Source organism: Syngnathus leptorhynchus, chromosome 11 (genome assembly GCF_054491065.1).
Source record: "Syngnathus leptorhynchus isolate UIUO chromosome 11, UIUO_Slep, whole genome shotgun sequence".
Taxonomy (NCBI): Eukaryota; Metazoa; Chordata; class Actinopteri; order Syngnathiformes; family Syngnathidae; genus Syngnathus; species Syngnathus leptorhynchus.
Genome location: NC_141205.1, coordinates 12406058 through 12431016, shown reverse-complemented (window position 1 = coordinate 12431016; position 24959 = coordinate 12406058). Strand labels below are relative to the sequence as shown.

At 47.9% G+C, this 24959-nt stretch overlaps 1 protein-coding gene across 7 annotated transcripts in view; it reads right to left on the bottom strand.

The window, feature by feature from the left end:
* The window catches only part of chd6 (chromodomain helicase DNA binding protein 6), a 32550-nt gene extending 9882 nt beyond the window's left edge, over positions 1-22668 (bottom strand). For 3 of the 7 annotated variants that reach the window (XM_085923479.1, XM_085923484.1, XM_085923486.1), the window contains exons 1-39: positions 22363-22667; positions 20743-20819; positions 19700-19752; positions 17061-17429; positions 16624-16819; positions 16419-16521; positions 16210-16357; positions 15550-15699; positions 15284-15349; positions 15145-15215; positions 14946-15063; positions 13706-13792; positions 13504-13641; positions 12728-12849; positions 11810-12053; positions 11066-11242; positions 10714-10857; positions 10436-10534; positions 10219-10375; positions 9735-9945; positions 8951-9146; positions 8713-8877; positions 7868-8047; positions 7586-7696; positions 7325-7527; positions 6831-6911; positions 6196-6320; positions 5958-6117; positions 5266-5355; positions 4947-5050; positions 4748-4877; positions 4475-4544; positions 4346-4409; positions 2931-3324; positions 2312-2520; positions 1907-2004; positions 1605-1829; positions 814-1278; positions 397-624 (exon numbers count right to left, since the gene is read on the bottom strand). In XM_085923479.1, the coding sequence (XP_085779605.1) occupies positions 397-624; positions 814-1278; positions 1605-1829; positions 1907-2004; positions 2312-2520; positions 2931-3324; positions 4346-4409; positions 4475-4544; positions 4748-4877; positions 4947-5050; positions 5266-5355; positions 5958-6117; positions 6196-6320; positions 6831-6911; positions 7325-7527; positions 7586-7696; positions 7868-8047; positions 8713-8877; positions 8951-9146; positions 9735-9945; positions 10219-10375; positions 10436-10534; positions 10714-10857; positions 11066-11242; positions 11810-12053; positions 12728-12849; positions 13504-13641; positions 13706-13792; positions 14946-15063; positions 15145-15215; positions 15284-15349; positions 15550-15699; positions 16210-16357; positions 16419-16521; positions 16624-16819; positions 17061-17429; positions 19700-19732 (5931 nt within the window). In that variant the 5' untranslated portion in view covers positions 19733-19752; positions 20743-20819; positions 22363-22667. The other 4 variants (XM_085923485.1, XM_085923483.1, XM_085923480.1 and 1 more) reach the window with 4 other exon arrangements.
* Positions 22669-24959: the final 2291 nt, after the last annotated feature.

Sequence of the window (24959 nt, the reverse complement as noted above, 5' to 3'; positions counted from 1 at the left end):
TAAACTTGTGCAACTTCCTACCTGTTGCCATTTGCTCCCTCATAAGAGATGAGCGGAGACTCCTTGCGGTTTACGGTCCTGTTTATCGACAAAGCTGAATTTCGCAGAGCAAGCCCATTGAAAAGCATCCAATATTGATGGCGGGATTCCAGCTGACCAATACAAAGGTCCGTAGTAGTTGAGAACAAATGCGCTTTAGGGATTGCCGTCATGACAGGCGAACTGGGGATCTTTTCAAACTGTATTAAAAAGCTGTTTGGTATGAATCCATGGATGATTCATTCTTTCTCTTTCAAAGACTTTATTCTTAATTGGACGCAAACGGAAGGTGAGAACTTCATCTGTGTGCAGTAAGCAGAATGAACAATGCTATGAGTCCCGCGGAGCAGCACAAACCTTGAAAAGCAGGAAACTGGACGACTCTACGGAGACTGCGGCCGAGGGGTGAGAGGGCGAAGATGGGGGAGGGAGGCCCAGACACTCTTCTAGAGTCCCATCAGCTGTGCCGTCGCCCCGCCCAGACTCCTCGTCCTCCTCCAGGAATCCCGTCGGACCCAAGATGGGGTCCGACTCGTTGAACATGTGGTGAGCTGGGCTGGAGTGGTCGGTCCCGTCCCAGGGCGCCTGCACACAATGCTTGCTCAGTACCGGCAGACAGACGAGGAAAGAAAGCAAGCAAGTGATGCAATCATCCTGTTCATTTGGCTGACTGTGCTTCTTTTCCAGCCTTCTTCTTATCTTACATTTATGTATTAAGAATATACAGGGCCGGCCGGCTGTTTGGTGTGCGGTTTGGGAAGTGTGCTGAAATACCTGCAGCCGATCCAGCTCCACGGACGGCGCCAGCAGCCCAGTCTCTTCGGACGATCCCTGCTCGCCCACCAGCACGTCGCTCCTCAACTCGGAGCAGAGATCGGCCCCGCCTAGTCGTCCGTACGGGTTAAGCATTCTCTGACCGCCTGCCGCCGAGTTGAAGGGGAAACCGTTCAGGGTGTCCTTAGAGGTCTTGGCCCCGTGCAAGGCTTCCGCAGACATGGGGTCCATGTCGGCCAGGCTCTCGTCCAGCGGAGGGCAGTCCAGGAAGTCCCCCCGAGAGGTGGAAACCATTCCCAGACCTGTAGAGGTCGCCTCGTCCAGGGTAGGTGGAGGCGGGGCACGGTGGTGAGAAGAGGAGGACGATGACAAGGGAGGAGAGGGAATGGTGGCCTGCTGGGCGGCCTGCTGGGGGTAGTCTGGAGGCTGGCTTGCGTCATACAGGCAACAGTGGGGGGATGGTAGCTGGGGAGGACGGCAGACCAATCCAAGGTTTAGTCACCCAAAAAATCATACAATGGTGCCTTGAGATTCATACGTACACCATCAAGAAATGTTTCCCGGAATCTGAGAAACATACGGATTGTGTTTCAAGTTAAAACCTTTTGGTTGCAGTTACTGCTTGTGACGTGGTCATTGTTGTTTACTTGAAACAAAGCCAAATCAACAAGGAGCAATGTGCCACCCTTGATGTCAAATTCTGTTTCATGGGGCTGGCCAGTATAGCTAGCGCTTTGCTAACATCCGCAATCAATCGAATAGAACCCGGCCGGGCACTTTTCATCACGTACCCTGTGAAGATGCGAGGCGTGGTGTCCCCTCACGTAGTTGCGGTGGGCTTCCAGGAAGCTGAGCTGCGGGTCGTTGAGGATGTAGAAGTCGGTGCGACTCAGGCCGTGTCGCGCCGCCCCGACCAGGAGATCGCGGTCGTGCTTGCCCGACTCCCACCACACGGGGAGGTAGAGCGAGGGGCGGCACAGCTGCAGGCGCACCGACAGCAGCGGGTGACGCAGGACCTGAGGGCGACCGGGATCCCGGCTGTGGACGACTCGCTTGGCAGCTTACTCGTTTGCGGCGTTAGCGATTTAGTCACCTGCTCGCGGATCTTGCGGAGAAGCTCGATGCGGTACAAGGTCCGAGCGGCTCGCTCTTCTGTCAGAGGCTCCACTGGAATGGCAGCGTCCGTCAAACCTGTGTGGCAGAGAAGATGGGGAGAAGAAAGCTTCAGACAGAGAAGAGGACCGACCGCCAGAGACAAAGGCTGGGCAAATACAAATCAAAAAAGTTCAAGTGTTCTATGGTCCTTGATTGCCTGCCTATGTGTTCCTGCAACATAATTGAGGGAACATCACTCCCAGACGCCAATGCTAATTGTCCATTAGCATGCCAATGACTTTGGGTCGAGCACCCACCGGCCGGCAATGTTCTTTAAAAGGAAGCGCGGCTGTGTGCCTGTGTCTTAAAGCTTCTAGTCAAGCGCAAGTGTGAAACAGGTCACCTTCCTCCTTCCTGTGCGGGAGCTTGCAGGCGGTGCGACACATGCTGACGAAGGAATTGAAGTATCTCTCCAGGCTGTCGTCCGTCTTCCTTTCCAGTCGTGCCAGCACGCGAAACTGTGACCAGTCGAAGGCTTTCCTCTCGGGATTGAAAGCCACGCCAAAGGACGACACCGTGCGGTAAAAGTCCATCTGCTCGCGCCGGCTCCATCTGACAAACACCGTACACAACTGACCTTTCAGGCACACTGACCCAAAAGGAAAACAAACTGTCCTGGCTTTACACACAAATTCTTGATTTTGTTAACATGCAGATTGTTCCTTTTTTTTTTTAGCTCCCTGAGCCATTCAAAGACATTAGTTCAATTTTCAGATTGATACCTGTTTGCACATTGCTCATTTTATTTTCCTTGTGCCTTTCACACAAAAACTTTAGAATGGAATTTGTGCATTTTACAAACATTCGCACAATTGTGGATTTTGTCTGCTTCTGCATAATCAAACTGAAAAAAGAAAACGACATTTTCATCTGTCCGTGTCTTTCACACAGATATCTGCAAAGCTGATGTTTATCTGACCGTTCATTTCACGCTTAAAGTCATGTGTCAATCATCCTCTCACCTTCTCTGCCACTCCATAAAAACAGCATCCGATTCAGCGTGGGAGGCGGAGCAGCGCCTCAACTCCTCGCCGAGCTGCCAAGCCAGTGCTCCCCCCGTGTGGTGCCCGATAGGGGCGTCTCCTGCGCCACCGGCCGCCACGCCAAGGCCCGCCAGGCTGTCGTGGAGTAGGAAGTCGGGGCGCAGCAGGGGCTCGCGGCGCAGCGTGAAGCGCTGGTAGGCTGTGATGAGGCGGCGCAGTCGGGCCGTCAGCGCCGGGCCGGTGGGCCAAAGGGGGCGCGCGTGGACCACGTGGAGGGCTGCCACTCCTGTGCCGCTTCCCACCGCCCCACCGAACGTGGTCGTCACCAGCGTGGCGTCCTGGGCGCACGAGTCAGCGGCCACTGCATGCGAGTCTGCAGAGCGTCAAAGGCAAACATCATCCATAGGCTGCTCTGATTTTCAGGCTTCACCATGTGCAAAAGCGGTCTTTTTTTTTTTTTTTCACCTGCACTTATCACCTCACAAACCATTTTTTCTGGAGGTTTTGTTACACGGAAATATTGCAAAATTGCTTTTATTTGCCTGTCTGCTCATCACAAAGAGAACTGCATTTTTGACCTGCCCCGTGTCTTTTAAAGCAGCAGTTCCCAACCTTTTTTGCACCACGGACCAGACAATATTTTCACAGACCGACCTCTATATAAATATATTTTCTTTCTTTCTTTCTTTCTTTCTTTCTTTCTTTCTTTCTTTCTTTCTTTCTTTCTTTCTTTCTTTCTTTCTTTCTTTCTTTCTTTCTGAGGAAGAAGTGCCTGTAAATACGATACGGGTAAAGTCCCCCATCTGGGTGTGGTGAAATTTGTCCTCTGCATTTAACTCATCCCCGTGTGATTTTGACCCATCCCCTGCCCTGGGGGAGAGAGAGGGGAGCAGTGAGCAGCAGCGGTACTACGCTCGGGAATCTTTTGGTGATCTAACCCGCCAATTCCAACCCTATAATATATCATGAATTTGTAATAAAAACTGCATAAAAACAAAACTCACCATTGAGTATCTGCTTTGTAGCTTTTCGGGCTTGACTGGGGAAGCATATTCCGTGACTGGGATGAGCGTCTTGACCTAAATTAATTTTTTTTTAAACCTGCCTTCAACTTTCAGGCAGAGACCTGCAAGTGCCTTTCATACAGACGTCCTGACTTTTTTTCTTAAGTCTTGTTTGTGCCTTTTACACAGGGATGTACTTAACTGTTCATGTTTGTCTGCCTTTCAAAAAGAGAGGCTGCATCAATTGCTGCTAATGTGCAATTATTATATTTTTTTTTTTTGCTTGTGCCTTTTCAAAAACAGTATATTGCGTGTAAAAAAGGCAACCACAGATGAGTTGTGTGAAAGTCTCCACTTGATAGTGAGGCTCCCGTGAAATGGGGTACTGACCTGGGGCAGCAGCACCGCCGTCGGGCTTGTCGGAGGCATTGGCGCTCAAGCGGCTCTCCTCTCCCTGAACAAGGTGCGCAAAGGAGAAAACGTCACAGAGATGACGAGGAGGACGTACGCCCCACGTACCTTGTCGTTGTCGTCTCCTCCTTCACTTTGACTGTTTGCGTTCTCGCTGACGTCGTCCACTTTTGCAATGCTGCTCAAAAGAAATAAAAAGAAATGCACACCCACCCTTTTATGACTTGTCTCTGATCCGCTTGTTCTTGCTAAGGTTGTTATTGCTAATGTTACTCTGTTTGCTTTGTTCTGGCTATCTTTGTTTTTGTTGTTTTTAGTGCTGTTGTTCAAGTGTTTTTGCTGTCACTGCTTTCTTTTTGTTGCCCCCTTTCATAGCGCTACCTGTCGGCGGCGTCGGCGGCCGGCTCTCCTCCTCCCTGCTCGGTGGAAAGCGCAGCGACGTCGGGCATGCCGACCCTCTCCAGGAAGCACAAGTCGGTGTCGGCGCGCATGGCGTTGTAGCGCTCATAGCCTGTTTGGGCGCATGTTTCAAACACTATACTTCTTGTTCACGCGTCAAACATTGTGTCTGGTAACTCACCGTGTTTATGGACGCCTACAAGCAAAGACTTGTCTGCATCAGCATCCCACCATGACGCCGGAATCTCGATGTAGTCAATGTCAGGCAGCGACACGTCCAGCTTACTGGAGTCATCGAACGAATATGAATGTCACTCGTGCGGAGGAGCTCTGACCTTACAACGTGCGTGTGTGTGTGTGTGTGTGTGTGTGTGTGTGTGTGTGTGTGTGTGTGTGCGCGCAATCAGAAACGTGAGTGACTACCACTGACGTGAACTGAAACAATGACCAAGCATCATAGCTACAGTCATGAGTTAGTTAGTACGTGTGGTGCCCAGTACCTGGCGGGTGTGCCCTCCAGAGCCTGATTGGCTGCTTCACCTAGAACCTCCACCTTTAGGTAGTACAACATCCTCACTCTCAGCAGAACCCTGCAAACAAACGCGCAAACATAATTCAAGATGAGAAGAGTCCAATGCGGCAAACGCCACCATTACGCAGCGGCTTCAAGCCAAAACGGTACACTTCCTTTTCAGTGGATCGACTTGTCTTGGACAAAAAGTGCATGATACGAGGTTGAAATGGCTTCAATGTCACAATTCATGTTGGTGGAGCGAGTTTTCTATTGAAAGAGCCTTGGCAATGGCCAGCCTGATCAAATGGCACCTCGAACTCAAGCTTCCTGCGCTTGCCAAAAAGTTCTCGTCGACAGTGTTCATTTGTGAAGGCTCCCTGAAAATGGGAAAACAGACTGTTTCATACAAAAAGGGCAGACTTCTTGCGGGACTCGGTGGGTCTTCTTTCGATAGACATTTCTCCTTAAGTGTCACCGAAAATGCCCCAAATGAGGCGAGTGTCGGCTGCTTAACAAAATGCACTCACTACCGATATGTTTTCGGGCATATGGTTTCACTAGACTTTTTGGTGGGTCTATTCACGATGGACATGTCCACCAAATTTGATGTGGCTTTGTCAAAGTCGCAACGCAATTCTTTTTTGGGGTGAATGAAATAAAAGGTAGGACTGCTCTGACTTGTTGCAATGTTGTTTGAGGTGTTTCTTGTAGCTGTCGTCCTGCAGAACCACTTCGGGGTTGCAGTGGGCCAGCCAGTCAGCATTCTTCAGGTCGGGAACAGTTAGCGGACTCTTGGGTCTGTTGCCCTTGCGTCCGCGAGGAACCGGAGCCGACAGACCTGAGGCGCAGACACGCACGCGGAAGTCAACCCTCGTCGATGGAGACGGCTGGATTCGTAAAAGTCTGCGGTACCGACCGGAGTGGTTGAGAAGCTCTTGGTCCTGGTCCTGGCCCTCCTTGCTGGGGGAGATCAGGTCCCAGATGAAGCTCTTGATCTTGTCGTCACCTTTGTAGTGCTTCAGACTGTAAACCAGCAGAGCCCTGAAGGAAAAAAAAAAAGACAACAATATATGCTGGAACGTACAAGCCTTTCATTTAGATCAACAATTCATCTATCGAAATGATTCGCCTTTTCATTCCTATATCCGTCCGCATACATACTGCAATCCATTGGTCAACCACCATCTCAACATCCGCCCAGGAACCATCCATTCATCCGACCACTCAGTCATGCACACCCACATCTACAGATCTTATCCATCTGTCAGTCCATCCATTCATTCATTCATAAAGAACTCAGCGACCATCATCATTGAGTCACCGTTTTATTTTTTCATCCTTGTAACATGCAAGCAACTATTCACTCATCATCCGTTGATTCTTGGATTAACAATATTTGTCTGTTTAATGTTTCACTAATTCATCATCCATCCATCCATCCATCCATCCATCCATCCATCCATCCATCCATCCATCCATCCATCCATCCATCCATCCATCCATTCCAAATCAATCATATATGCGTGCTGTAATATGACGGTGGTGGGCAACCTGCAGATGGCCTCCATGTCTCTCTCGGTCAGGTGCCACTTGAAGCGACCGTGGTGGAGGATGTCCTTCCAGCGGCCCCACCTGAACACACCGCCAAGATACAAAAACTCAGCACATGCCATGCCAGTACAGCATAGTTCTTGATTTCTATTTGATCAACTCCTTGGATCTCCAGACCGTCAACATCACCGACTGTCACATTTTTGTAGTCCTCCATGAAAACGGACTGATTATCGTTGCATTTAATAAGACGTTTGCAAATATCTTCTTCTACTTTGGAAAAGAAGGCAAAATATTTAGCAACTTTCTGACATGTAACAGACCAATCAGGAACTGAATCCTAATTTATGATTGGCCATTGAATTTTTGCACTGTCAGTTTTTTTTTTTTTTTTAAATGAAATCCGATCCAATGACAAAGTTATGGACAGATGAATCGCCTGAAAATAATACAAGTGGTTGCTGCCCTAACAGATGATGCCGACTTGATTGTACCCAAAGATGAGCAGGTTCTTCTCCACGCGGAAACATTCGGCGCGCAGGTAGCGGCGGCTGCGCTCCCCCAGGCGGCGGGTGCGGCACGGCTTCTCCTCCGAGTCGCTGTCCAGCTCCGAGAACTCCATTAGCTCGTCATCCTCAAAGGAGTTGTAGTGGCGCGTCTGCTTCCGGACGCGGGGCGTGTCGATCACCAGCGACTCCTGAGGGAGGCGGATCAGCAAAGATGCCAATTGCATTGTCAGCTCATCTTTTCCGTACCTTCTCCGACTTGGAGTCGATCTCCACTTCGGCGATTTTGGCCCACTTCTGCCAGAAGTTGGGGTCGTCGAGAGAGATGTCTGTGCGGTTGCCCGAGGAGACAAAGCTGGCCTGGAAGAGGAGGGGACAACATCAACAAAAGAAAAAAGTTGACATGTCACAAACTGGATTTGACAGACCGATTGGGCAAGAACTCTGACTCATTATACAGGGCCAAAACAGAAGTAGCAATCAAAACAGAGAACGAGCAATAAGAGCAAACAATGACTCTTTGAGACTCACCTTTGCAAAGGTGGAGCCTTTGCCTTCTGACTGGATAGTGATGGTCTGCGTGCGTCTCTGCAGGATCTGGTCGATGTCCTCCTCGCAGAACTTGGAGCCTTCGTCCTCTTCGTCCATCAGAGCACCGTAGGCGCCTTTCTTCAGCAAGTCCTCCAGTTCCAGCTTGGACAGCTGCTGCACCTGCAACCCCGCCCCAAAGCGCATCACAGACCTGCCGAAACCTCGACGTTATCACTACACCCAATCGTAGCCCCGACTTACTATCGCTCGTCCTACGGGAGCGTCCTTGGAAACGACATTGTGATTTCCATTTTCAAGTATTTGTTATAGAATAAAAACCATGAGGGTAGTTTTGGAGCATAACATGCACCGCATTGTCTTTCTGAAGCTTTGTCTCTGACACGTCGAAAATGAACTCCTAAAGATCATGAAACTCGAGTTCTTGCATTTTCAATCTGCTGCAGCCACACAGTTGCACATGTTCAAACTGTGAATTGGCATGTCATCTCATCTCTTGATCATATTTATTGATTTGTTCTTATAATGTATTGAATCTTACGTCCGCCATCATATTTTGTGACATATGCGTGGAAACGTGTGTTTGTACAATATGCAATATCCCATATTTGATCACAAGATGGATGAACCTATTTGAGACAATTCTGTTTCAAAAAGACAAAACTATTTAAAAATGTTGGGTTTTTTTCAATTGGAATGGTATCTGCTGAGGTATGGTAGAGTTTTAGTATTGTAGTTTTGAAGTCACTGAAGGATGGTTCAATAAATTGTGAGGACTTTTGTCACACTGCCCTGCTGGCCGGCCCAGCCTGACGGACATGTCTCACCCCGTTGAGGCCGCCCTTGCGGTTGATGTCCTGGAGGACGGCCTTGTCCAGGCCCAGCTTGAGGCTGGCCTTGTCGAACATCTCTCGCTCGTAGGAGTTCCTGGTGATGAGGCGGTACACCTTGACGGCTTTGCTCTGGCCGATGCGGTGGCAGCGAGCCTGAGCCTGGCGGGGGGACATACGACGTTTTGACGAGGCCTGCTCGGAGAACCCCCCTAAAGGCAGGGCCGGCAACTACCTGCAAGTCGTTCTGCGGGTTCCAATCCGAGTCAAAAATGATGCAGGTGTCGGCGGCCGTCAGGTTGATGCCCAGGCCGCCCGCCCTTGTGCACAGCAGGAAGACAAAGCGGTCCGAGTCCGGCTTGCAGAAGCGGTCGATGGCCGCCTGACGCAGGTTGCCGCGGACGCGTCCGTCGATGCGCTCGTACGTGTAGCTGAGAACAGGCACGCACGCACGCACACAAAGTTGGGTTCGAAAACAACTGATCACTCCGACGTGCGCATTCACAGTGTTCATATTCATCAGCCCTTTCAGACATCCTTGGTGGATAATGGCTTTCAATTCCTGGTAGTTCATAGTACAGGGTCTCTATGTATTTTGAGCACCTTTGCTAGCTTTCCTGTTTGTGTGCACATTTCTTTTTATCGTTTGTGTTTCACATGTAAGTCAAATCAATTTTTAAAATTTTGATATGTTCTTGTCTTGTACGGTCTGTTTGTGTCAATAATTTGTAGTGATTATGTGAGCTAACTCCAACCAGCTAATAAGTTCACGGGAGAGTTGTTTATTGTTTATTGTTACCTATCGTGGCTGGTATTGGAACCAATTATCCGTGATGAACAAGGGATTACTGTATTGCGTACCAACAACTTGAACCCGTCACAACAAGCGAGGCGTGCTGGATACACTTCCTAAACTGTTGGTTAGTGTCTCAGAGTGAGCACTGACCTACCTCTCCGTCCATGTATAGGAGCGGCCAAGGGCTGTAACAAATGAGCAAAGTGTCTTGGCGCACGCTCACCGTCTCTGTATGAGGTAGTCCTCGAGGATGTCGAGGCAGCGGACCATCTGCGAGAAGACCAGGACTTTGTGTCCACCGCTCAGCAGTTTGGGCAGCAGCTTGTCAATGAGCACCAGCTTGCCGGCCGCCTGTATCATGGCCTGCAGCTGCAAGTCACAGGCGTCCGCCCCGTGACTCTTGCGGAAGCTCTCCAGGATCTTCTCCTCGGCCCCTGCCCAGACAACAGCCCGTCACGCTAGAAGCCAAGTTGCTAGCAAGTCCCGACACCAATTTTTCGAGCAACCAATAACTTGAACCTGTTGGAAATGTATCGCACCTAGCAGTGACTTAACTATCAGAATGAGCATGACTCAAATTAAGATCAATTGACAAGTTGAAAGTGGAAGTACGGGAAATGTATTAAATTGTCCAATCACTAACTTGAAAGGACAATCGGAGGAAAATCACATCCCTTCAAGACTTTAGGAGGCGTGCCGGCCCTCACCGGTGATCAGGTAAGGATGGTTGCAGCACTTGCGCAGCTCCATCATGGTGTTGATGAGGTTGGGCATGTTGTGCTGGTTGGCTCCTTTGGACAGGAAGGAGAAGTTCTTCTCCAGAATCGCCCGGTAGTATTTCTTCTGCATGTTGGTCAGCTCCACCTGCAGGAGGATGCCGGCAAGCTCAGAGTGGGAGGGGGGACCGAGAGAAGAAACTCCTACCTCAATGATGGTCTCCTCTTTGGGGGCAAGGTTCTTCTCCACGTCGTCCTTCAACCTCCTCAGCATCATGGGCTTCAAGATAGCCTGAAGCTTCTTCACCTGGGAGTACAAGAAAGCAAGATTAAGGTTTTACGACCACATGGTTGGGAATCAGATAAAAAAAAAAAAAATCCACATTGTCAAGAGCAACGCAAACAGCCAGTCGTGGCATTCACTGCCTTTAGACGCCCAAGATCCATTTTAACTGGGCGGGTGGTCAAAGACTTAAAGGGCCTTACCTGCTCCTCGGTTTTCAGGTCCCCAAACTCGTCGAGGAAAGCGCTCTCCGAGGGGAACTGCAACGGCTCCAGGAAGTTGAGCAGGCTGAACAACTCCTCCACCGAGTTCTGCAGCGGCGTTCCTGTCAACAGAACCTTGTGCTCCTGCTCCGAGCAGCCAGAACAGAAGTCGCAAGTCAGTCTCAGGTCTCAGTCTCTGCCCTTCCGCTTTTCCACAAGTCCCCCCGAGACAACCGATATCGTCAACCATTCAGAACTATTACAGACAAAGCCGTTACTGAGACGCAGACCAACCAATGACCTAAGATGTATTGACTTTGTTTGTGAGAGGGGCCAAGAAGTTTGGACTGACCAAGTTCATGAGTTTGAGTCCTTCCAGCAGCTTGCAGTTTCTGTTCTTGAGGCGGTGCGCCTCATCGATGACCACGCAGCGCCACTGCAGCTTCTTCAGCTCGGGGCAGTCGGCCATCACCATCTCGAAGGTGGTGATCAGCGCGTGGAATTTGAGCACGCTCGGCGCCGCATTGCCCTGGCGGGAGCCGCGTGTTAGCTTGGCGCTCATGCCGGCGAGCGTCTTGGTTTTTGTGCTTGACGCATTTACGCAACGGACCCAACGCAAATGCTTCCGCTACATGCGGACAAACAAAATAATGGTGCTACGTTCTTTATCTTCTGCGTGGAACGATGAAGCGTGTCACGCCAATGATGGGCATATCGTTGAGTGATGCAGTGTGGCAGAAACCGTTGAATTCTATTCGGTTATAGTTTTCTTTTTTACCACATGGTTGGTTTCAGGCTACAGTCAGAGTGAAGATTTTCCTCTTAAAACATTTTTGTCATCAACCTGAATTACCATTAAGTAAAATTGTCAAAAATTCTAATTTTAAAACATCATCAAATTCTCATAATGCCAGACTGCTGAGAGTTGTGGTGCCACTGACTTTTCCACTGCTTGCCAAAACAAGATCACAGAGTGGAACTTTGGTTGCCGCATAGCCGAGTTGCCGTAGGATTTTTTATTTACGGCAAATACCAAACCGGGGCGGGTGTATATGTAGTTGGAGTGTGATGTACGTTTGCCGAAGAAGAGCGAGACCTGCGTTTTGCGATGGAACATCTCGTACTGCAGAATCATCTGGCGGCTGATCTGTGAGCCGTGGTACACGATGACGTTCATGCGCGTCCAGGTGCGGAACTCGCGCTCCCAGTTGGTGATGGTGGAGAGGGGCGCGATGATCAGGAAAGGCCCCCGGATGCCCATGCTGAACATCTCATACAAGAAAGTGATGGACTGGATGGTCTTGCCCAGGCCCATTTCGTCCGCCAGGATGCAGTTCTTCCTGCCGCGGACCGGCGGGAGGAGGAAGGCGCGTGAATGGATTCTGTCTGCATGTGTCTATGTGCGTCTCCATATACGTATGTGTGTGTGTGTATCTGTCTGCAGGTACGTGTGTTCAAGTGCATGATCGTGTGACTGTCTATGACTCTATTCACACCACAGGTCAGTGGCCTAGTAGTAGAGTGTCCGCCCTGAGACTGGAAGGTTGTGGCCGGGTCATACCAAAGACTAGAAAAATGGGACCCATTGCCTCCCTGCTTGGCACTCAGCATTAAGGGGTTAGATCACCAAATGATTCCCGAGCGCAGCGCCGCTGCTGCTCACTGCTCCCCTCTCTTTCCCCAGGGCAGGGGATGGATCAAAATCACATGGGGATGGCTTAAATGCAGAGGACAAATTTCACCACACCTAGATGTGTGTGTGACGATGACCATTGGGACTTTAACTTTAACCACAGGTCTTAATCAAAACAGTCCCAAGTGGAGCGCATGATGTCGTCCGGGTGGGATATACGCCAACTGGCCGCCACCCAGCCGTTCAGACCGCGTTGCAAAATATCTGAAATGTATCCGATCTAGAAGCACGAATGAAAGTGGTCGGATTTAGGGGGGAAAAAAATCCGAACTGTGCCGCAGTATGAACGTAGCCTTTGTGTTTGGATGCGTGCGTGTTCACCTGTTGTACCAGTTGAAGAGCAACCAGTTCATGCCCTCCAGCTGGTACTCTCTCAGCTGGTTCCCATTGCGGTAATCTCGTGAGCGCTCCAACTTCTGCCATTTGTCCGGAGGAGGACGCTCCTGAGCGCACAGACAAAACACACGCTAAAATACTACACAGTGTTCACCACACATTTGCCATTCATGACTTGTGAATGTACAGTGGTTCCTGTACTTACGAACGCCTACACTTGGAAACTTTTTGAGCTACAAACTGGAGCCTCGCAATTTTTTGGCAATGGTGATTCCTGACTGCCTAATGGCTTTTTTCACGTGGCTCAGTCGTGGAGTGACAGTCTCACAACTGAGCAGAGGTGGGTTCACTTCTTAATTGCACCAAAACATAATAACGAGTATGTGAGCCCATTGCAAGGAGTGTGTGGAAGCACACAATCATTTATTAGCTTGACTTTTCTGTATCTCCTTGGGTGAGAACCTCCGTAAGCAAAGTTAAGAGGTCAAAAATAAAGTAACATTTATATCTAGTTCTAAAAGTTTGAAAAAGCACAAATGAAATAATAATTTGCAAATAAATTCTTTCAAAATCAGACTGTGATTTTCTGGATTTTTTCAAATATTTTGTCTCTCATAGTTGAAGTGTACCTATGATGAAAATGACAGCCATCTCTCATCTTTCAAGTGGGAGAACCTGCACAATTGGTGACTGACTAAATACTTTTTTTGCCCCACTGTACGTAGCAGAAGGTTCCAGAAGGTTGTCTATGGGCTCCTCACCACATGTCGCAAGTCTGGCGGCAGTTTTTGAATCTCCTCAAACTCTTTGATTTTCTCAGGGTCCAAGTCCTCCTGGAGCTCCCAGGTGGCCTCCTCATAGGACAGGCTGCACCACTTGACCAGGTAGTGCGTCACCTCCTGAACACGCAAAGTGTGGCATATGAGCACGCGCATGTGAGCGTGCGTAAGCGCATCAACCAACCTCTCCGGTCTCCGTGTCCGTGGTAACGGCCACCTCCAGCACCCTGTCCACCTCCACGTAGTCGGGATTAAACAAATCCTCGTCAGGCTGGAAGAGGAAAAAAATAACACGGGGAAATGACAGTAAAACGGTGGCAAAATGACAGACCCTGAGAAGAGGGACATATTTTTCAAATCCACATAAGGATTGATGACTTTTAAATCTTCTGCAAAGATATGCACAGGGTTCTAGACTGTGAAGTGGAAATGATGGACCTTTTCTGACCATAGCCCTCTCTTTTTGGAAGTGCAACTTGAACAAAGTCAGAGAAATACTCTGTGGAGATCATATGAAAGAGCAACTTAAAAAGGACATTTCAGAGTTTCTGGAATTGAACAACCATCGCGAGGTTTTACCCCCAATGCTTTGGTCTATTTAGTATTTAATCCTCACATTATAGGACCCATGCATACCATGACTTACGGTAAACAGAAAACCATCACGGGAACAAGACAGTGAGTTGAGTTGTACTTTATTCTACTGTCTAACCATGTACTCTACTGTACTCACATTATTGTTAATCAATATTCATACGCAAATCCGTCCAAGTCCTCATCTTCTGTATCCAAATTAAACAGTTGGGTAACAGTCACTATTAAACATGCTAAACTCCATCTCATCATTGTCATTGTCACAATGCTCTTCTGCAATGATCCTGAATTTCCAGGAAGCTCTAATTGTGCCTCGTAACCATGTCTCTTTGTAAATACCACTTTAGAGGGTCCTAATGCTGTTTTCTTTGCACAAACAATAGTATTTATTTATCAATGGCGACAGAGGTACGTACTCTATGTGTGACATACAGTCCTGTGATTGGTTTACTGCTCCGGTCTCCGTAAAACGTGATGTCCTCTGATTGATTCATCAGGTCTACATATTATGCCTGTATACTACACCTCTGTGTAGCAGAAGCCATACGAAACAAACTGTAGTATTTATCGTATTTTTGGGACGAAAAGTCGTGCCAAAGTGTGGCCAAAGTGTGCCCAAAATGTCGATTTCCCATTGGCTGCGCTCACCATCAACCATCCGCGTGCCCATTTGTCGCCGGGGGACACCGGTGTGAAGTTGGGCCAAAAAAATCCAACATGTTTATCTGCTAAGATTATCTTCGGGGCCATGACTGGAATCGCGACCGACCTACAATTGTCAGGAGGGGACTTAATTCGGGCCGCTAATCCTGCCAAGCGTCAAGTGTTACCTCGCTGAAAAGGTGCTTCATCTGTGCCCGCTTGGTCCTGAAGCGTTTGATCTTCTGGTGGATTCTGGGATCTTTCTCCAGCTCGCCTAGCGTGGCCCACTTGCAGTGCAGGTAGGAACTGCGAGGGACATAAAATTCAAGGACCAATGAATGACTGAACAAAACAAAACAAAACAAAACACAACCAAAGTTGACTCACAAGTTTCGGTATTTGACGTAAAACTCTTCTGTCTCGTCGGCTTGCTCCTCTGGCAACAACGACGAGGTCTGCTGAGGAAGCCCAAAGGCGACAATAACGATAATAACAGCAAGCAACAAAGGAAAAAAAAATGCTTTACCTCTTTCTTGACTGGGCGCACAGACAGGATTTTCTCGATAATGTTGGCCTCATCCTCTGGCGGCTCCTGTGGAGAAGATGTCATTCATTCATTTGATTTTCATGTAAATAGGTCAATTTGACTTGTGAGGCTTTATTTTTCTTCTTCCTCTATAAATGTTGCTTTTCCTTTGAATGAAAACCACACGCACAAATTGTTCCTTTCATATGAACATGTTTTGTTTTCATGTCAATCCAATCCAGTAAGGTTTCCTTCCTTGCGTGTACCTCGGCTTGCCAGGCCAGCGCTGTAGCACTGAGCGCTGCGATGCGTCCCGCTCCCAGCACTGCAATGGTCTCTCCGTCGTCGTCCACCACCTTCAGGTCTAAATCCTCGTTGTACTTCCGGCGTTTCACTTGACGGCCCGAGCGCCGCTTCTGAAGGCGACAAAAAAAAAAATGAAGGTTCCTGTCAAACAAGTCTTGTGCGCAATACAACACGCGCATGAACTGTCGGTACAGCATGTTGACAAAGAAACTTAACTTGGCAATTAGTACTTTCCTTCATCAACTGCAAGGTCTTGAGAACAATGTCATTTTCATAAACACCCTTTACTGTTGAAGCTTTCCCGACACCAATGATGTACAGTATGCAATCAGTGTAATTGACAACTAGTCAATCATTTGAAAATTGCCCAACCTGTCATCAGTGAATATTCTCTAATTTCAATCGTATTTAATGAAAGCATAAAGATTATATTTGCAAACGTGCGCTTTTGAGGAAAAAAAAAAAAAAAAATCAATGATCACAATTCTTTGCCAATTTTCTGACGGCCGTTACTCTCTGATGGACTGGCAACTGAATGATCAATTTTATGATGATTTTGTTGTTGTTGTCAAAGCGTGCCAATTGTTTTTACATCCGACGAGCCATGAGTGGGGGGTCACCGTGTTGTCCATAGGGTCCTGGCTGTCCTCTCCGCCCGTGTTGACCGACAGCGAGGTGGTGTCGTCACTCTCGAGCCCGTCGGGGAGCGCCGCCATCTGCTTTCTCCTTTTGGCCTTCTTCCTCTCCACTGGGGCGGTGCCAGCATCTCTGGAGAAGGAAGACGAGGCGAGGATTTCTTTTTCCGCCGTTTTTTTCACTCACGCCTTACCTGGGTTTGCGGCCCCTCTGCTTGGGCGCAGAGTAGAGGCTGGACTTGAGGCCGGATAGGTTGTGCTTCTTAGGGGGCGGGGCTGCGGCAGGAGCAGGTGTGGCTGTAAGGAACAAAAGCGGGTTACATCAAAGCAAAAATCACCTGCAGCACAATCATGTCAATGGATATTTCAAGTGTACTGTACACACACACACACACACACCTTGATGAGGGGGAAGAGGGGGCAGGATTTTGATCTTGGGTTTCCTCCCTCGTTTTCCAGGCACCTTAACGGGCACCTCTGAGGGAACCGGCACGGCTGTGGGGGCACAGGCGTTTTTCCGCCCGGCGTCGTGCTTGAGCTCAGTCCGGTTGTCCAGGGCGGTGTCCCCCCTCCCTTTGGTCCTGCTCTCCTTCCTCTGTTTGGGAACCAGTGTTTATTATTGTTTGCAATAACCAACAAAATGACAGAAAATGGATTTCATAGGTGCATTGCCCGTTGACAAAATTAAGGCTGGCTTCATACTGCAGAGAAATGTGACCCAGATTGGCTTTTATTTTGCCCACATGCACCTCGAAGCAGGCCCCCTGTAAAAACGAATGCCAACAAATGATTTGGAAAGCAAAAAGTGAAAATCAAATCAATCAAAGTCCGGTGACCTTATTTGGAAGCACGGTGGCGACGGGCACCTCCCTGGCCTGCTTGCGCTTCTTCACCGAAGCTCTGTCGTTGCCCTCCGCCCGCTCTCGTTTGTCCTTCTTCTTGCGTTTCTTCCTCACCCTGCCGACGGCCCCGCCGCCATCGTCATCTTCCTCGCTCAGGGAAGATGGGAGTCGCGGGGTCGCCGCCACCACCAAGGCGGGGGCCTTGCAGTGGTTGGACAAGCTGCCCACGGGGGCCAGAAGCCGGAGCTGGTCCTTAGAGCCCACCAGGAGGTGGGCCCTGGGGATGGCGGGCATTGAAATCTGCGCACCGCTGCTCTGCTCTGGCGACGTCGACGAAGCGTGCTTTGGGAGGTTGCCCAACGTCTGAGAAACAACAACAATGGTTTCAAGATCCAAGCTTCAAGAATGTTTGAGCATGCCAAACAAGGAATTTGATTTCGGTACATCTCAGCCTCTGTTCAACATTTAGGTGATTAATCAGGACATGTGCAAAAATTGACAAATATTCTAAAACATCCCCTGATTTGGCTTGCAAGTTGCCGTCAGAGCAGCCACCGTCCTGAAATCTGGACTTTGTCTCCAAATTGGTAGGCCAAATGTGAAGGCCATGTGGCGTAGCTTCTGGTGCGCCTTAACCGCACGCGGTCTTCAAATGGAGCCTTCCAATCTGGCCTTCCTCTCCATGGAAAGGAGCGAAGGCTGTTGTGGAGCATCTACATCGGGCCTTGACATCCAAGACACTTTACTGTGGTTGTTTCCATGGCAACAGCTCAAGGTTAGCTAATTTTTGGTTGTAGTTTTATTTGACTGTTTTTCTGTGTTTTGGTAGCATGCCTTATCAATAAAAAATATCCTGAGATGACATTTCAATCAATGCCACACACACACACACACACACACAGGAGGGGCATATGGGCCGTTGCCATGCAAACTGTCTCTTTGCAGCAAATGTTGCGTGGAAAAGCAGACATAAACAGGTGGTTGCCATGACAAGAGCCTTTTGTTGCCCGCTCGTGCATTTTACCCGTGCATTTGTGACGTACCAGCCAAAACATTGATGTCATCCATATTGGAAATTATTACAGCTTTTTTTTCCCGCTATTAAGTGCGTATAACGAGCCCGTTTTTTTTCTTCAAAAGATGATTCATTTATCCAATTTTACCCAATGTTTATTTTGCATCAAATTTGCTTTATTTCACATAATTTGATAAAAATGAGTCGTCTTCCTATAACTTCATCAATAACGAACGAGACATAGAACACTGTGTTTCCATCTGGAAAAACAATTAATTTTCCTTGGCAGTTGGTATCATTCAAAATAAAAAAATACCGTATTTTTCGGACTAAAGGTCGCTCCGGAATATACATCGCAACAGCCATAAAATGCACAATTAAGTGAAAAAAAACATAAATCGCACCAGAGTATAAGTCGCATTTTGGGGGAAATTTATTCGACAAAATCCAACAGCAAGAACAGACATGAACGAGCAACAACAAGCTAAACGATACGGTATGCTAACGTGACATAAACACAAAAGAAGAGCTGAGAAGGGGCCTGACGTAACATTTATCCAGATAATGTGTATATATGTTTTCAAGTTTATTTCTTTTATTTTGTGCATCATTTGTTAGTAATGTAATTTGGTGACACTTTAACATAGTTTGTGCAGTTTTATTCCACTGACCTTAAGGCAATACAAATTGTTTGTTCTCATTAACATCGGGTAAAATTAGCTGGTAAGGTAACACGGGCTCAATGAGCGGAACTTTACGCAGGCACTCACACATAAACTGGCAACACAATGCCAAAGATTTGTATCACAAATCACTGCGCCTATATGGATGACGTCACGTGTTGTAATGGCAATCGGACGCAGGCAGGGAGGCAGGCAGGCATACGCAGCAGCATGCTGCAAGCGGCAGTCGCACACCCGATGAATCACGCAAACACGCACAAAGAGCACGTCTTTGGGCATAAGTGAAGCGTGTGGCTCTGCAGTTTTGCCGCTGCTCCTGCAGCAGCCAGAACCCGTTTAGCATACTTATCCCTGCAGTGTGAGCAATGCCATTCACTGTGCTCAGGGTTTGGGACCTTCCAGTACTGTTGTCGAGCGCTCGACTAATCTAGATAGCAAACTTACAAAGAAAATCATAAAATCAATGAATTGTTTTGAGTTTCAATTTGATTTGTCAAAATGTGCTGATTTAAGTCCCTCGACTAGGACTGCACCAAAGTATTTTATTTGGATGATTAATCTGTCATTTATTTCCATTGATGGGATTTAATTTTCATCCCTTCATTGTTAAACAGGACCTTTTTTCAACCTGACTGTGATGAAAACAGCCTCACCTTAATTGGTTGATTCACTGAGGAGCTTAGTATGTAAAATCTGTTCGAAAACAGGCAGACATTTTCACTGCGATCCGAAGTGAGAGCAAATTGTCGTCTTTGAAGTCACTACAAAGGTCGTTTTTCAAGGAGGATCACTGAAACCTCACCAACTTGAGAGGCCAAAATTCAGAGGATTTCTTTGGACAAGTGAAACGAGTTCTTGAAACAGACGGGCGTTTCTTTAGGGGAACCGCGCAGCATTTTAAGAAGGAAACTGGATGGAAACAAAGGGCAACCAACCTGCTGCTGCTTGTCCTTTTTGTGGATTTTCATCTTCTAGCCCGTCACTGCATCTGTCTCACACACACACACACACGCGTGCTTGATTAAGCACTCCAATTAGTGATTGGCGCACGCAAATCAAGATGTTCCGATCAGGGCCTAATGCTGCCGGTTCCGAAATCGATTCTCCGTGAGCGAGACGGTCCGACGGCAATTCAACCGGTACCAATCACATGGATGAGGCGCACGCTCTCTGGGTGTTTTCTAACCTACGTCGGAACACAGCTGCTTCAAACCATCACGATTGTCGGGCAGAGTGTGCGAACCTTGCAGATTATGGCGCACACGCCGTGGGTTATGGAACGCCATGTCACGTTTGGCTAGGCTATTATTTTGAAGCAACGGCGGCAATAGTCAGTGAACTTGCATACATCTATTGCCGGGCAAAGCAGCGCACACATGCTCCCTCGCTCCTTCTCGATCCTTCGCTTGCAAACAGACATGACCTTTGCTGCAACTCCTCGACATAAGTTTGCCAGTTTGTCACAATCAACTACCGGAATGTAAACTACTTGCTGAAAGAAAGGACACTTATCAAAATTGTTATGGATTTCCCATTTCAGGTGCATTTTGATTTTGTAGATCAATGTAATCCATTCAATGATACACGCTAGTGGAGAAAAGCAAGAAGATTTGGATATAAAGTTTACATCAAAACAGAAACTAGGAACCCCATACACGTGTTTTCTTTAGCACCATGCCATTTCCTCATTTTACTTATCACTTTTCTTATGACTTATGTTATCCATTTACAAAATGCTTGATGCCCGAATAAAGTAAAATATGTCAACCGGTATTTCCGATTACATTCACGAGGCAACTATGCATCGTTCATTGTTCTTTTTTTTTTCTTTTGAAATGCACTCGACATTGACAGGTAAAAATGTTCAGGCCACGGTAGTTCCTTCAATAGGAGTTGCTCCACCATCTGTAAACATGTCAGGAGTCCTGGTACAAGCTGAAAAGTTGAATGCACATCTTAATGCATGATTTGCACATACCTCAAAACAGGGGTGTGAAACTCTCTTTTGTCACAGACCACATTGCAGTTACAGTTTCCCTCAGGGGGCCGTTATGACTGTGAAAACATAGAACTGATTCATCATCTCCACATATGTTGACATGAACAACAAATTGAGAATAGTCCTTTTTGATATCATAAGACAAGAATAGTTTGTTCAATTATTATGAAGTTTCTGATCAGAACATAAACAAGAAAATGCTTGCAATAGCTCAACGATGTCACCATTTTTTTACATATGACAATTTGAGATTTTGGGCCCTATTTTAGCAAGTGTCATGGAGGTCAACATGGGTCATTTGCTTTTGCGGGCCATTAAATGATCTGGCTGGCCCTGGTCCTTGAGTTTGCCGCCTGTACTTTAAAGAATTCAAGCTGTAAGCGACGTGTGGTTTCACAAGAACGGACGCTTGCCAATTTGGGCGATCTGACCAGTCGACTCATCGAGACTACTACCAGTGCCGAGTCGACTCACGATTCATATTGATGGCCTCGATTTGGTGGAAGTCAAGGGAGAATATTGAATGAAGTCGAACTTCTTCATTTAGGTTTGAATGCATTTTGACCACCCCCACCCCACACACAAAAACTCTCCAGAACATATATGTGTTTTTCAAAATTTGGGCTTCATTGTACTCAGGTTGTCGTGGCAATTGCAACTAGGCTGAGTCTTTTCGGGAAATGTTGACGTGTTTCTACTTTAACTTCTCAGAACTCTGAGCACCTCTACCAAAAATAACTGAAACTATTGGAATTATTCATCATGTTGTTTACTAACTATAGGAGAATGTGTGTCTCAAGATGTACATGAAAATGGATCAGATATACTGTCGTGTCGGCATTCAACGTAAATTGGACGTTTTTGTCCCCATTGTAGAATGTTATCTTAGGGGCCTGAGCAACGAGGTGGTTTGTTAGGCATTTACCCCTTAGTAATGCAGCCTTTTGATGATTTAACTCGTATCAAGACTAGTTCGTAAAATGCTCTGTTTTGTGATTGTTGTATGAACGTTTGGCGGCTGCGCTAGCCTTAAAGCCAGGCAACAACAATATCCACCTACCTGGCCAGGTAAAAGCGAGAGGATGCCGCGCGACTATTTTGTTTATTTGCCATCTTACAGCGGTTAAGTGTGAAAAGGCATTCGCCAGAGCTAGGAGCCTAGCCTGCTTGCTAGCTAGCTTGCTAGCTTCCACATCGCTCGGGGGGCTTGAAGGGGATGCTATCCGACGCGGCGGCGATCGCTCGGCTTGCCCGCCTCCATGTCTGAGTATTCCCCCAGTGAGGCCCTCGTTTCGGATCGAAGGAGCTTGAAAAGGAGGCGGTTAGCATGTAGGGGGTGGGGGTATCATGCCAAGGCAGGCAGGCAGGCAGGGAAAGCGGAGACCCTCGCCGGGCTGTTTTAGCTCCTGCCGCGTTAGCCACCTAGCTCGGTGGGTCGGCTAGCTCCGTTATGTCCCCGCAGCGCTGGAGGAAATGCATCCCCGGCAGCTGCCTCCTCCTAACACGTGTGGAGCTCCGAGGAAAAAGTCCGTCCGGAGCGACGACACCGCCGACGACGACGACGACGAACGTAACCCGACCAGCCAGCCTGCTGCTCACCTGCTCCAGTGGCCGCTGGCACGCTGACTACCCGCTCAGCCCGGCTAGACGTCCACCTCCCTCGGCCCGAAAAGCGAGCGCGAAAGTCCGCCGCCGCCGCTTGCTTTTGCTGCTGCTGCTTATTTCCAAGGACACAAAATCGCCATGACAGTTAGGAAAAATGCATAAAAAATGAGCGGGAGGGAGGGGCAGGGTAGTGGGGAGGAGGGCAGCACGAAAAGGGGGGAGCAGGAGCAGCGGCGGCGGCAGCAGCAGCAGCAGGGGGAGGAGGATGAGGTGGAGTGGTGATCCACATCCCCCAAAAAGAGTCGACTCCAGTAGGATGGGACTGTCTCCTCCAAGCCCCCTCAGCTGCCTGGAGGAGCCAAAATGGAGCCCCCAAAATAAGCGCCTCAGGATGGATGTTCAGGAAGTTGGCGGTGCTTGCGTGCGCACGTTTGCCCTGTTTCGTGCATGTGTTCGCGTGTTATTGTTGAGTTTACATTTGACCCCCAGGTAATCTCGTGCAAAATGTATTCAGATTCTCGCATAGATTTTCAACAATATTCACAATTGTTTTTGTGATACATCCATCCATTTTCTGAAGCTCTTAGTCCCCACGGGGGTCGCGGCGCGGGCGTGCTGGAGCCTATCCAGCAAACTCCACACAGGGAGGGCCCGAGGTGGAATTGAACCCACACCTTCCTAACTGTGACGCGGACGTGCTAACCAGTGCACCACTGAACCTCCAAATTGTTTTGTATGCCACGAAAAAGTATTGTTACAAAGAGTCACCATTTCAGCAGAAACAAAGACAGTGGTCTTGTTTTCTACTTTCAGGAAAATAAAGTTGTTAACTGCACAACCCCCCCCCCACACACACACACACCCTCCCAACACACAAAAAATGATATTGAGAGATAATTTCAGATTTTAGGACTGAAAGAACAGAAGCAGAACAAAAACAATGTCAGAAAACCTGAAAAAAACATGCTGCATAAAAGTGCACACACGTACTGAATGCACGCACACGCGCACACTCACCTTCGGCAGCCATGTTGGCTCAGACATGCTGGTCTGAGACAGTTGCCATAGCAACTGATGCTGATTTCTGGAATCGTGCATGTGTACGTGCGTCACAAAAACAAAAGCTCTAGATTTAGTACACACCTCTATTAAGCGTATCGTTTTATCCGACCATCCATTTTACACCACTTCCAGTCCATAAAACAGCTTTTGCTAAATATGACAAATCTATCAGCAATGACGCCTTAATGCCCAGAAGAAGTGATTTGAAAAAGTGTGTATTTTAACTCCCACTGTTTTTTTCTTCCATTCGCTTTTCCAATCTATTTTTTTTTTAGAAATCGTTGACATGAATGTTCCCAACCCTCCTTTTTGTGCATATTTAGTCACAAAATAACAGTAGGGGGCGTCATAGTACGATAGTGTAACTACGTAATCAGGCCTCATGAGTTCAGTGGGTAACAAAAACGGCAGCACCATGCAGACTTTGACTTCATTTTAAAATGTTTACGACAGTTCTGATTTGCAACTTGTCAAAGTTGCGCCTCAACATTATTTCAGGCCCTAAAAGGGTGACCTCTGCCGCATTGTGTCTTGAAAGAAAGACAATGACGGGATATCTAGAAGGAGCTGTGCTGCTGCACGAGGAAGTCTGGAGTTGCAGAGTATGTATGTTAGTATGTATGTTAGAATCATAGCGGACATGTATGCAGGCAGCGGAAAGCAGCTAATGTGGGTTGCAGCTGCGACAGAAGACCCCAAGGTCTCAGGGTTCAAGCATGATCCACCTCCTCTTTGCAATAGTGATGGAGAGACTGACACGAGGTTAGAATGTAATCGCCGGGGACCGTGATGACGGCAGATGGCGGAGGCTGGCGATGGAAAGGTGAATGGTGGAATGGTAAGACAACGTGACTGAGACAGGCGGAAGGAGGTAGAACGAGTGAGGCTGCAGAGATAGCGAGGGCGGAGGCCTTGGGATACTTGCTTAGTGGGGTCACAACGTGAAGAGTCACATCTGAGCATAGTTCGGAATGGGTGGAGGAAAGCGGTAGCTGTGCAGAGATGTCCAGAGTAATGGTGCTCAATACTGAAATAAAATAGTGTTGTGCAAAAACAACTCAACACACTGAAGCTGCTCTTTACTTGAAGGGCTACTTTACTCATTTAGCCCTTATCAGCAATGTTCATATTTTGTCTAAAATGAAATTGACAACCGCATTATTTTTCAAGTGCAATTAACACCCTTCAAAATATAGATGATTATTTTGCCACTTGCTGGCGACTGGAAATGACATCCTATGTGCTTGGTACTAAGGTAATGACCGATAGCGGCTCAGCCTACAAATGTCACGGTAGGGGGAGATACATATGGATCCAATTAAGTCTGTACAGAACATTCCAGAAATAACATGAAATGACAGCAGATAGACTTCAGGCTCCACACTGCACATATGACTTGGAGTGAACATATAACCTATATAGCTGTGTTTCACAACCTTTTTTCATTCATGGCACACCTTTTCATTGGAAAAAATCTGGAGGCACACCACCAACAAAAATCGATGAAGTGTTGCACCAGATTCTATATT